The 12,371-nt window shown below is 45.4% G+C and overlaps 1 protein-coding gene across 2 annotated transcripts in view; it reads left to right on the top strand.

The window, feature by feature from the left end:
* Positions 1 to 29: 29 nt before the first annotated feature.
* LOC135513123 (zinc finger CCCH domain-containing protein 3-like) overlaps positions 30 to 12,371 on the top strand; it is a 112,407-nt gene continuing 100,065 nt past the window's right edge. For both annotated transcript variants that reach the window (XM_064935849.1, XM_064935848.1), the window contains exons 1-3: positions 30 to 208; positions 503 to 2,081; positions 2,309 to 2,511. In XM_064935849.1, the coding sequence (XP_064791921.1) occupies positions 166 to 208; positions 503 to 2,081; positions 2,309 to 2,511 (1,825 nt within the window). In that variant the 5' untranslated portion in view covers positions 30 to 165. The remainder of the gene's footprint in view (positions 209 to 502; positions 2,082 to 2,308; positions 2,512 to 12,371) is intronic.

Below are 12,371 nucleotides of genomic sequence, written 5' to 3'. Positions count from 1 at the left end.
TGGAAAGAGGCCCGAGTTCCCGAGTTGAAATTCCAAGTTTGATGACCGTTGAAATCGAATTTCCCCAGTCGGAGCTATTTTTTTCCGAGTTCCCAGTTGTTTTGAACGCGGCAATACACATATTCGTGGCGCTACATGATGACGATTTGAGCTTCGGACGTAAACATGGAGAGAGACGCGCTGAAAAGGCAAATCGATCTGTTGCAAAGTAAGTTGGTGGTTTACAGTACAGTGAACATATCTGGTGTATTATATTTAATAACTAGCTGATACTGAACTATTCAATTTGAAAGTTATGAATGCTGTGTTGGCTTTGCGAACCAATACGTTATCTGTTTATGTCTAGCTAGCTGGCTATCGCTAGCAGGCGCTTAGGTTACTGACTATATTCTTGCCTATACATATGGACGACCGAACGTAGAGGCTAGCTAGATTCACGCCTTTAAACTTGAATTTACCACATTTGCCAGCTACCTCTTAACCTCGTTCTATCACCTAACAGGTCTCATCAACAACCACAAGAGTGTCCATGGTGATGTCCCTTCTACTTCTGGCCGGCAGTGGCACCCAACGAGGCCACCGCCACGAGGCAGGGGTCACAGCTTATCTTTCACCCCCACATTCCCCTCCCGGGGTGGGCCTTACCCCCCCCAGTCCGCGGGACACTGGAGGAAGACCTACTCCCTCAATAACAAGAGCAGCTCAGCCCAGCAAAGTAGACATACTATACAGACTGCCAAGCACTCTTTAGAGCAGCCGTTAGTTTCTGCAGAACCCAACTCCTCTACTGGCTTGCTGTCCCTTAATGCTATAGGCACCTCACAGCCCAGCCACATCAATAAGGACCTGGCTAGAGGAGAGAAGGATAGAACAAAATATGCTACGTCTGGGGATCTAACCGGGCCAAGGGGCCAACAGTATGCACTCACAGGGGTAGTGAGAAGAACTGTGACAGGCAGTGGAGCCACAGCTATAGAATCAGAGACTGAATCAGGCAGAGGGAGAACAGGACCTGGGGGTGGAGCTTGGCTGGGACTCTCTGGGCTAACAGGGCCTGGACCTCCAGACGACCAGCAGAGAGAGACTAAATATGAGTTTCAGCCCACCACTGAAGAGAAGGGCATGGGACTTCCTGTGAAAGCCACTGCCCCTGGAGAAAATAATACAGAATTCACAAGTGTCCCTGTCTCAGACAAATCTACTGTTACTACCACCATAGTCCAGAGCACTGCTCAGCTGCATATCAGACCTCGTCACTCTGAGAAAACCAGCACAGGAGGTAAACATACTGTCAAGGCAACCACCGGAAACCTCATCCCTAGCGATACGGACCCACCTCTACTTCTTTCACCCCCCCTCTCTGCCTCCCCTAGTGCCCTACAAGGACCCCAGCTAAGCCCCATGTCCAATTCCACACCAGCCCAGCCCCAGACAACATCCTCTCCCCAGAGACACTCCAAGTTCACTTGGGTGAACAGCCATCAGCCAGGAGGAGCTGGGCCCAGCCAGGCCAGAACAGAGGCCCAGCCCCCAGACAAACTCATCACCTCTTCCCCCATCCCAGTCTCCCATCCTGGGCTCCCTAGTAGAAGAGCCTTTGCCCCCATCAAGAAGGTTCCCCGTAGACTCAGTCTATCCATCGCAGTCCCTAAGACCACCAAGTACACCTGGGTGTCGTCTTCTGCAAGTGGCCAGGCCAGGCTGTCCCGGAAGCCCCTATCACCCAAAGCCCTGGCTCTGCCTCAGAGAGCTCCAGAGAAGGGAAAGGGGGAATCCAAGAAACCCAAATCTCCAAGTCTTTTAGCCAAGCAGCGTAAGGCAGCAGGTGCCTCCACCTCCCTCAGTAGTCTCTACCGCTGGAAGGCAGGGTCTGGAGGAGTAGGGCAGACTGGTACAGGAGGAGGGATAGGGGCCCGACGTGGGTCTGTGTTTCGTTGGACCTCGGAGAAAGAGAACGGGGCCAAGGGGGTGTCCAGTGTCCCTCTATCTGTAACTCAACGCATAATAGTGCCCCCCTCCTCCTCCCCTGGAGGGTTCAAACTCAGGAGTAGGATGAAGATTATCAGGAGGTCGCCTAGCAGGTGAGAAAGTGGAGGATTAAGGGAAGCCAGAGATGTCTTTACTTGTATCACACCTATTCTCTTACGTCTGGTAATGCATGTTGGAATATGTCTCTTTTTATCCTGATTTTGTATCTGTGAACATGTAATGTTGCCTTTGGCCAAATCTATATTTTTCTGAATGTTTTCACACACACACCACACACACCTACCTGTCTCTGACACATACCTTGTCCTGTGTGTTGCAGTGAGTCTGGATCTGAGCGGAGGTCCAGCCCAGCAGACATGACCCTGAACAGCCGCTACTCTCTCCGCCGACGGACACACAGCCCGGTTCGGACACACACCCCGGTCTGGAGCCCGGGAGGTGTGAAGAGGACCATGTCCCGTGAACTGGTCTCGTTCGGCAGACACAAGCTACGGCGTCTCTCCCCCAGCCCCTCCAGGACAGGTAGAAAGACAGCACTCTTTGACATTTTATTTAACCAGGAAAAATAAACAAGATCTTACTAATTACGATTACGTCCTGGCAAACACTAGGGAATACGGAGGTAAACATGATCCATCCTATTAGGCCAAGAGGTTTTTCTGGTCAATTTACAACTCTACCCCTGTTATATCAACTGTACCTCTGAAATAAATGGAGGAATTCTTGAAATTTCTATCCATTTTAAACTTAACACACCGTCAGATTTCCGCTGGTAGTGAGAGTAAATCATATAGAGGTCCAATTTGATAAATAGTTTGTTTACTATCATTTTCCTTCTACTCGGGACTCAGGAGGTCTAGCTAATTAATTCAGCTAGTTGCGAGTGGTGTTCTCTTTTAGCCGTGACGAATTCACTTAATGAATATATCCTCCGTGGAGAATGACATTACATGGACAGACTGGATCCACAGTACTATCTAATAGCTCTATGGTTTAGTGACTCATTTTAGGACACTGTTGGACATTTGCACTCTTGCCAGTGCTTTGATTGGGCCAATTTTATTCCACACTGTCCCCTCTCTCCAATAGGGGTCAGCATTCCTCTCTATGAGAGGCCTATGGAGAGCTGCTGTGATCTGTGTGTGTGTGTGTGTGTGTGTGTGTGTGTGTGTAGGGGGTAGGAAGGGGTGGTAATTGATTACCCAATTGAGCTGTGATAGTGGGTAATTTGCAGTGGGTGAAGGTGGGGAAGAGGCTGCTGCTATCAAGTCCTGGCACCACCACCACTCTCCTCTCCCCCTAGCCAGCCCACTAGATAAAAAGCAGCTAATGCATAATTATCCTTTTGCAAATTGGATTGTTTTAACGAACTAGAGAATATAGACCTAACCTGATGGAATGCAATCTGTGTTTTTACAACCCTCAGCCCCTCCTCCCTTCCTTCCTTCCTTCCACCCCTCCATTCTCTTCATCCCTCTCATGCCCATCTCAGTGTAATCGCCCCCAGTCAATGGAGTCGAGCAGACATTAAAAAAGCCATCACTATTAACATTAGGCTTTATTCATCCTGATGGCTGGCTGTCTGGCACTCTCGCCATAGCTCACTCTCTCTGCTTCTCTCTCCTTTTGCTCTCTTCATTCACCCTCCTCCTCTCCCCCTCTCACACAAATTATCTGTCCTCAATTGCTTTCCTACTGTCTAATTCTTCTCTTGTCTCGTTCTGTCTCTGACCCCCCCCCCCCCCGTCTCTCTCCATCCAGTCATTCTTTCTCCTAGTTCTGTGCTTTATCGTCCTCTGTAAGTGTAGAGATGTAGCTGGCCTGAAGCAGGACTTATATTGTTTGTTTCTCAGTGGTGGAGGGATGGATAAATAGAGGAAATAATGTTGCGATAGAAGAAGATGGAACGAGGGAGAGATAGAAAGTAGCCGTCTGTGCTGCAGATAAGAGCCTCTAATAAAGAGCAAATTGAATTACTAATGATGTGGACCAGTCTTACAGTACTGATGACCACACACACACTGTTATTTTTCTTAATTTCCTCTTCAATGAGTTCTCTCTTTCTCGGTGGTAGTGCAGGTGTTTATTTGGCTGCCCGGTTATCTGCAGTTTAATTTAAAGAGAGCATAAACCTAAGTGAGCAGTTAAGGCCGTAATGAATCCTGGGGATGGGGGGGGGGGGGGGGGGTGAGAGCCCAGATAACCTAATAAAGCAGATAAACGACAGGAATGGACAGAACACAGAAAGGAGGAGGGTGGAGGAGTGCTGAGCCATGCGGGTTCAGGCCCTATGTGACGGATCTCTCTCCTAGTTCTCTCCCTCCCTCCATCCATCTCTATTTCAGCCTCTCCATCTGTCTTTGTTGGTCTCTTTGTGACTGTTTATCTATGTCTCTGTGTTATGTAGGTGTAGCCTATTATAATCACATTGTTTGCTCTGTTATCTGAATCTTAAAGGGAAACTACAGAATGTAGATACACAGCATTTGTAAAATACACTGTGATGGTGCTGGAGATATTGAATATAATATGAAAAGTGGTGTATTTCCCCTTTAACCTTTCTAGCGCAGGCGTTCCGCTAGCGAACCCCTCGACAACATTCCGCTGAAAAGGCAGCGTGCAAAATTCAAAAATATTTTTGGGAAATATGTAACTTTCACACATTAACAAGTCCAATACAGCAAATGAAAGAAACTTCTTGTTAATCTATTCTGATTGTTAGATCACCGCCAAGTAAAAAAAAACACACAGCCATTTTTCCAGCCAAAGATAGGAGTCACAAAAAGCAGAAATATAGATATAATTAATCACTAACCTTTGATGATCTTTATCAGATGACACTCATAGGACATCATGTTACACAAAACATGTATGTTTTGTTTGATAATGTGCATATTTCTATCCAAAAATCTCAGTTTACATTGGCGCATTACGTGGAGTAATGTTTTGATTCCAAAACATCCTGTGATTTTGCAGAAATACTGATAATAAACATTGATAAAACATACAAGTGTTATTCACAATTAAAGATAGGCTTCTCCTTAATGCAACCGCTGTGTCAGATTTCAAAAAAACTTCACAGAAAAAGTATAATCTGAGAACGGCGCTCAGAGCCCAATCCAGCCAGAGAAATATCCGCCATTTTGGAGTCAACAGAAGTTAGAAATAATACTGTAAATATTCATTTACCTTTGATGATCATCAGAAGGCACTCTCAGGAATCCCAGTTCGACAATAAATCACTGATTTGTTCCATGAAGTCCATAATTTATGTACAAATAGCCACTTGTTGTTCGCGTATTCAGCCCAGTAATCCATATTCATGAGGCACGAGCACTTCGTCCAGACAAAAACTCGATAAGTTCTGTTACAGTTCGTAGAAACAAGTCAAACGATGTATGGAATCAATCTTTAGGATTTTTTAACATAAAACATCAATGTTCCAACCGGAGAATTCCTATGTCTGAAGAAAAGCACTGGAACGAGAGCTAACTCAGTTGGGAGCACGCGTCACGAGCCTGAGATACTTTGCCAGACCACTGACTCAAGCAGGTCTCATGAGCCCCTCCTTTATAGTAGAATCCTCAAACCAGTTTCGAAAGACGGTTGACATCTAGTGGAAGCCGTAGGAAGTGCAACTTGACTCCAAAGATACTGTGTATTTGGTAGGCCAAGCTTTGAAAAACTACAAACCTCAGATTTCCCACTACCTGGTTGGATTTTTCTCAGGTTTTCACCTGCCATATGAGTTCTGTTATACTCACAGACATCATTCAAACAGTTTTAGAAACTTCAGAGAGTTTTCTATCCAATACTAATAATATGCATATATATAGATATACATAGATATATATATACATATACATATAGAGTAGGAGGTAGTTCACTCTGGGCACGCTATTCATCCAAAAGTAAAAATGGTGCCCCCTATCCCAAAAAGGTTAACATACAGGTGTATGATCTTAATTTGATCACCATGTTGTTGCAGGAATTGTCCTGTAGAGCAGGAATTGCAAACTAGCAGTGCATTTGAGGTTTAAAAAGGCTTCTGAAGTTTGTAGTTTCCACTAGGGCTATCCCTGACAAAACAAAATCTTAGTCAACCTAGCGTCGTCTGTTCTTTCAACAAATCGATTGGTCAAAATGTTAACTTGTATTTTTCCCTATATCGACACACCCTATATGTTTTCCTAAAATCAACTATATGTAGGCTACTGAGCTTGTCTGATGCTTTAAGCACACAGTGATTTAATAATTAAGACTCACAAATGACTTGGGGGGGGGGGGGGGGGGTGTAATAGTCTGGCCAGAAGAAGAACCTGTTCCTGTCTCTCCTCCAGCTACTGCTGGTCATAGATTCTGTCATGAAGCTCCTGGAGTTACCGGTCGGTAATAGGCTGCACCAGGGGTTGTCAACCTTTTCCATTTGGAGTGACAATTTATCCTACTATTTCTACCGATCTGCGTGCCAGTTCTGATTTTCATTTCATTTAGAATAAAGCCTTCGTATCTCAAAATCATTATAATGTGGTTAATCATGATTCTTAAAGTAACTTCTATTACTTCTATGTAAAAATAGCCTACATAAAGCCAACAAATAAAAATATTGCAGGTAGAAAATATCCTAATTTAAAAGGCATTCTATAGATCACATTGGCTACACATGGCCTGTCTGCAAGGAACTTAAAACATTGTATCAACTATTAACTTGGTCTGGCCTGAAGCTGGTGCTTGCAAACTTGCAACATTGTATAGAATATTCTAGGCCCTCATAGTTTCCCGTGCCAGTGAGAGCCTACAGCTGTCTGTCAGGAGATCTGCACCAGGGATAAGAAGTAATCAGGTAGGCCTATTTTATGTAGGTTCCACCGGATCAGAGCAAGAGTGGAAGAGAGCTGGAAAGATGTTTCAAATGGGCTACGTTGAGGACCTATTGTCATTCTCAAGGGAAATAAAAGTACTTTGTGAAGAAAAAAATGACTTTGAGAAGCTCCACAGTTAAGACAATCAGAAATACTATCAGATCCACAAATAGGCACATTTCTAGGCCTACATTTGCATGCAGGCCAGGTAGTCTGCATAATCGGATGCACATACTTACTCAACATTAACAGGAGCGCTACAAACAAAAGACGATGAATAAATTGACCATTCGTCAATGGAAGGAAATGAACCAAAACGTGTTCCTCACAAGTGTAACCTAGGTTGTGCGTTCCGTAAACAACGTGTCCACTTTGGTTTTGCAAAGGTCAAGGGGCAAAGCTGAGAGGGCAACCGGCTATTGTTTGTTTACTAAACAAATGGCAGATTATCTAGTGTGATGGTGTGAAGGAGTATTTCTAGATATAGGAAGGGGTGTGTGTACTGTTGCTGTCCCTCACTCAACATATGGTTAACTGATTGAGAGTTGGCATGACTTTATTTGGTACACACACACACACACACACACACACACACACACACACACACACACACACACACACACACACACACATTCTTATCCCCTCAGTCAGTGGCTGGGTAGTGTTTTATTGCAGTTTCTGTTGTCAGTTTGTCTCTAGCTCTGTTTTGTGTAAATCACCCTGGCAGGACAGATCCCTTTCACTGCTACACACACACACACACACACACACACACACACACACACACACACACACACACAGTCTTCTTCCTCCCACCCGGGCGTGGTTAGAATGTTGACCTGTTTGTGCGTTAGAGGTGGAGTGGTTCAGGTTCCTGTACTGGATCTGATATGGCAGCTATTTCCCCCCCCATCTCAGCATCAAGTTATTGGTACCCCCTCCCCCCCATTCCCCAAACCTTGTGGGGATCTCGTTACCGTGCCGACGATCAGCCCATTTATTAGGTCTATAAATCACTGCTGTGTGGTCTGTCATCAGACCCTGTTAACCTCTCGTTGTCATTTCCCACTGTCTGCAACCTGTCATCTCTCACACGTGTGCACATGCACACACATGCTACCTGTGGTGTTCAGTGTCATGTGTGCATCTAACCTCAGATGTATTTAGGCTTCACTTAGTGACCGTATAATTCTTCTATAATACGATGTTGTAGTCTTACCCTTGGACTCTTATTAGGTCTTCATGTGACTTGGTGATTCAATTATTTAAAATATATTATTATGCCATTTAGCAGACGGTTTTATTCAAAGCGATTTAGTCATGCCTGCAGGAAAAGGAAATTGCCGCACACTTGCTCGCGCGCCCGGGTGATTTTATTCAGGGGTAAGTACTTAGCCCCAAAAAACGTAAAAGTATTTTTACTTATCTGTACTTTACTATTTATATTTTTGTACTTTTTTACTCCATTCATTTTCCCAGACACCCAAAAGTGCATTTTGATCATCACTGATCATCCCTACTGCCTCTGATCTGGCGGATTCACGAAACACAAAGGCTTGGTTTGTAAATGATGTCTGAGTGTTGGAGTGTTCCCCTGGCTATCTGTAGATGGGAAGAAAGTAAATGGTGTCATCTGGTCTGCTTAATATAAGGAGTTTGAAATGATGTATACTTTTAATTTTATTTTTGATACTTAAGTATATCATTGCAATTACATTTACTTTTGATAGTTAAGTATATTTAAAACCAAAAACACAGTATTTTACACTTTTACTTCAGTCATTTTCCATTAAGGTACCTTTACTCAAAGATATGACAATTGGGCATTTTTTCCACCACTGTTTTTGCCACAGTTCACGCACACTCTAGGGTCAAAAGGTTATATTAATCTTAAAGTCCTTTCACAACGAGCTTGACTGACAAACACACACAGGCATGATGAAGACCGGGTCGGAACATCATAATAAAATCACCTGGTGTCATGAGCAGCAGTGTGCGGCATTTTCCTTATGTTTATTGTTTAATGTTAACTTATGTTTAATGAATTCACCATGAAAAGTACCTGAATGTGCAGTTCTTGACGTAACTTGTGGGTGTGTGGATCTGTTATTGCAGGGCAGATGTGTGGATCTGTTATTGCAGGGCAGATGTGTGGATCTGTTATTGCAGGGCAGATGTGTGGATCTGTTATTGCAGGGCAGATGTGTGGATCTGTTATTGCAGGGCAGATGTGTGGATCTGTTATTGCAGGGCAGATGTGTGGATCTGTTATTGCAGGGCAGATGTGTGGATCAGTTATTGCAGGGCAGATGTGTGGATCTGTTATTGCAGGGCAGATGTGTGGATCTGTTAATGCAGGGCAGATGTGTGGATCTGTTATTGCAGGGCAGATGTGTGGATCTGTTATTGCAGGGCAGATGTGTGGATCTGTTATTGCAGGGCAGATGTGTGGATCTGTTATTGCAGGGCAGATGTGTGGATCTGTTATTGCAGGGCAGATGTGTGGATCTGTTAATGCAGGGCAGGTGTGTGTGTGTGTGTGTGGATCTGTTATTGCAGGGCAGGTGTGTGTGTGGATCTGTTATTGCAGGGCAGGTGTGTGTGTGGATCTGTTATCGCAGGGCAGGTGTGTGTGTGGATCTGTTATCGCAGGGCAGGTGTGTGTGTGGATCTGTTATTGCAGGGCAGGTGTGTGTGTGGATCTTATTGCAGGGCAGGTGTGTGTGTGGATCTGTTATTGCAGGGCAGGTGTGTGTGTGGATCTGTTATTGCAGCGCAGGTGTGTGTGTGTGTGGATCTGTTATTGCAGGGCAGGTGTGTGTGTGGATCTGTTATTGCAGGGCAGGTGTGTGTGTGGATCTGTTATCGCAGGGCAGGTGTGTGTGTGGATCTGTTATCGCAGGTGTGTGTGTGTGGATCTGTTATCGCAGGGCAGGTGTGTGTGTGTGTGGATCTGTTAATGCAGGGCAGGTGTGTGTGTGGATCTGTTATTGCAGGGCAGGTGTGTGTGTGGATCTGTTATCGCAGGGCAGGTGTGTGTGTGTGGATCTGTTATTGCAGGGCAGGTGTGTGTGTGGATCTGTTATTGCAGGGCAGGTGTGTGTCTGTTATCGGATCTGTTATTGCAGGGCAGGTGTGTGTGTGGATCTGTTATTGCAGCGCAGGTGTGTGTGTGGATCTGTTATCGCAGGGCAGGTGTGTGTGTGGATCTGTTATTGCAGGGGTGTGTGTGTGGATCTGTTAGCAGGGCAGGTGTGTGTGTGGATCTGTTATTGCAGGGCAGGTGTGTGTGTGTTTGGATCTGTTATTGCAGGGCAGGTGTGTGTGTGTGTGGATCTGTTATTGCAGGGCATCTGTGTGTGTGTGTGTGTGTGTGTGTGTGTGTGTGTGTGTGTGTGTGTGTGTGTGTGTGTGTGTGTGTGTGTGGATCTGTTATTGCAGGGCAGGTGTGTGTGTGGATCTGTTATTGCAGGGCAGGTGTGTGTGTGTGTGTGTGGATCTGTTATTGCAGGGCAGGTGTGTGTTTATTTTTTTTAAATTTTATTTCACCTTTATTTAACCAGGTAGGCTAGTTGAGAACAAGTTCTCATTTGCAACTGCGACCTGGCCAAGATAAAGCTTAGCAGTGTGAACAGACAACACAGAGTTACACATGGAGTAAACAATTAACAAGTCAATAACACAGTACAAAAAAGGCGAGTCTATATACATTGTGTGCAAAAGGCATGAGGTAGGCGAATAATTACAATTTTGCAGATTAGCACTGGAGTGATAAATGATCAGATGGTCATGTACAGGTAGAGATACTGGTGTGCAAAAGAGCAGAAAAGTAAATAAATAAAACAGTGTGGGTATGAGGTAGGTGAAAATGGGTGGGTTATTTACCAATAGACTATGTACAGCTGCAGCGATCGGTTAGCTGCTCAGATAGCACATGTTTGAAGTTGGTGAGGGAGATAAAAGTCTCCAACTTCAGGGATTTTTGCAATTCGTTCCAGTCACAGGCAGCAGAGTACTGGAACGAAAGGCGTCCAAATGAGGTGTTGGCTTTAGGGATGATCAGTGAGATACACCTGCTGGAGCGCGTGCTACGGATGGGTGTTGCCATCGTGACCAGTGAACTGAGATAAGGCGGAGCTTTACCTAGCATGGATTTGTAGATGACCTGGAGCCAGTGGGTCTGGCGACGAATATGTAGCGAGGGCCAGCCGACTAGAGCATACAAGTCGCAGTGGTGGGTGGTATAAGGTGCTTTAGTGACAAAACGGATGGCACTGTGATAAACTGCATCCAGTTTGCTGAGTAGAGTGTTGGAGGCAATTTTGTAGATGACATCGCCGAAGTCGAGGATCGGTAGGATAGTCAGTTTTACTAGGGTAAGTTTGGCGGCTTGAGTGAAGGAGGCTTTGTTGCGGAATAGAAAGCCGACTCTTGATTTGATTTTCGATTGGAGATGTTTGTTATGAGTTTGGAAGGAGAGTTTACAGTCTAGCCAGACACCTAGGTACTTATAGGTGTCCACATATTCAAGGTCAGAACCATCCAGGGTGGTGATGCTCGTCGGGCATGCGGGTGCAGGCAACGATTGGTTGAAAAGCATGCATTTGGTTTTACTAGCGTTTAAGAGCAGTTGGAGGCCACGGAAGGAGTGTTGTATGGCATTGAAGCTCGTTTGGAGGTTAGATAGCACAGTGTGTGTGTGGATCTGTTTATTGCAGGGCAGGTGTGTGTGTGGATCTGTTATTGCAGGGCAGGTGTGTGTGTGGATCTGTTATTGCAGGGCAGGTGTGTGTGTGGATCTGTTATTGCAGGGCAGGTGTGTGTGTGGATCTGTTATCGCAGGGCAGGTGTGTGTGTGGATTTGTTATTGCAGGGCAGGTGTGTGTGTGTGGATCTGTTATTGCAGGGCAGGTGTGTGTGTGGATCTGTTATTGCAGGGCATGTGTGTGTGTGGATCTGTTATTGCAGGGCAGGTGTGTGTGTGTGGATCTGTTATTGCAGGGCAGGTGTGTGTGTGTGGATCTGTTATTGCAGGGCAGGTGTGTGTGTGGATCTGTTATTGCAGGGCAGGTGTGTGTGTGTGTGTGTGTGGATCTGTTATTTCAGGTCAGGTGTGTGTGTGTGGATCTGTTATTGCAGGGCAGGTGTGTGTGTGTGTGGATCTGTTATTGCAGGGCAGGTGTGTGTGGATCTGTTATTGCAGGGCAGGTGTGTGTGTGTGGATATGTTATTGCAGTGGAGTTGTGTGTGTGGATCTGTTATGGCAGGTGTGTGGATCTGTTATTGAAGGGCAGGTGTGTGTGTGGATCTGTTAATGCAGGGCAGGTGTGTGTGTGGATCTGTTTTTGCAGGGCAGGTGTGTGTGTGGATCTGTTATTGCAGGGCAGGTGTGTGTGTGGATCTGTTATTGCAGGGCAGGTGTGTGTGTGGATCTGTTAATGCAGGGCAGGTGTGTGTGTGGATCTGTTATTGCAGGGCAGGTGTGTGTGTGGATCTGTTATTGCAGGGCAGGTGTGTGTG

Source organism: Oncorhynchus masou, chromosome 24 (genome assembly GCF_036934945.1).
Source record: "Oncorhynchus masou masou isolate Uvic2021 chromosome 24, UVic_Omas_1.1, whole genome shotgun sequence".
Classification (NCBI taxonomy): Eukaryota; Metazoa; Chordata; class Actinopteri; order Salmoniformes; family Salmonidae; genus Oncorhynchus; species Oncorhynchus masou.
This window is presented reverse-complemented; position numbering and strand designations above follow the sequence as displayed.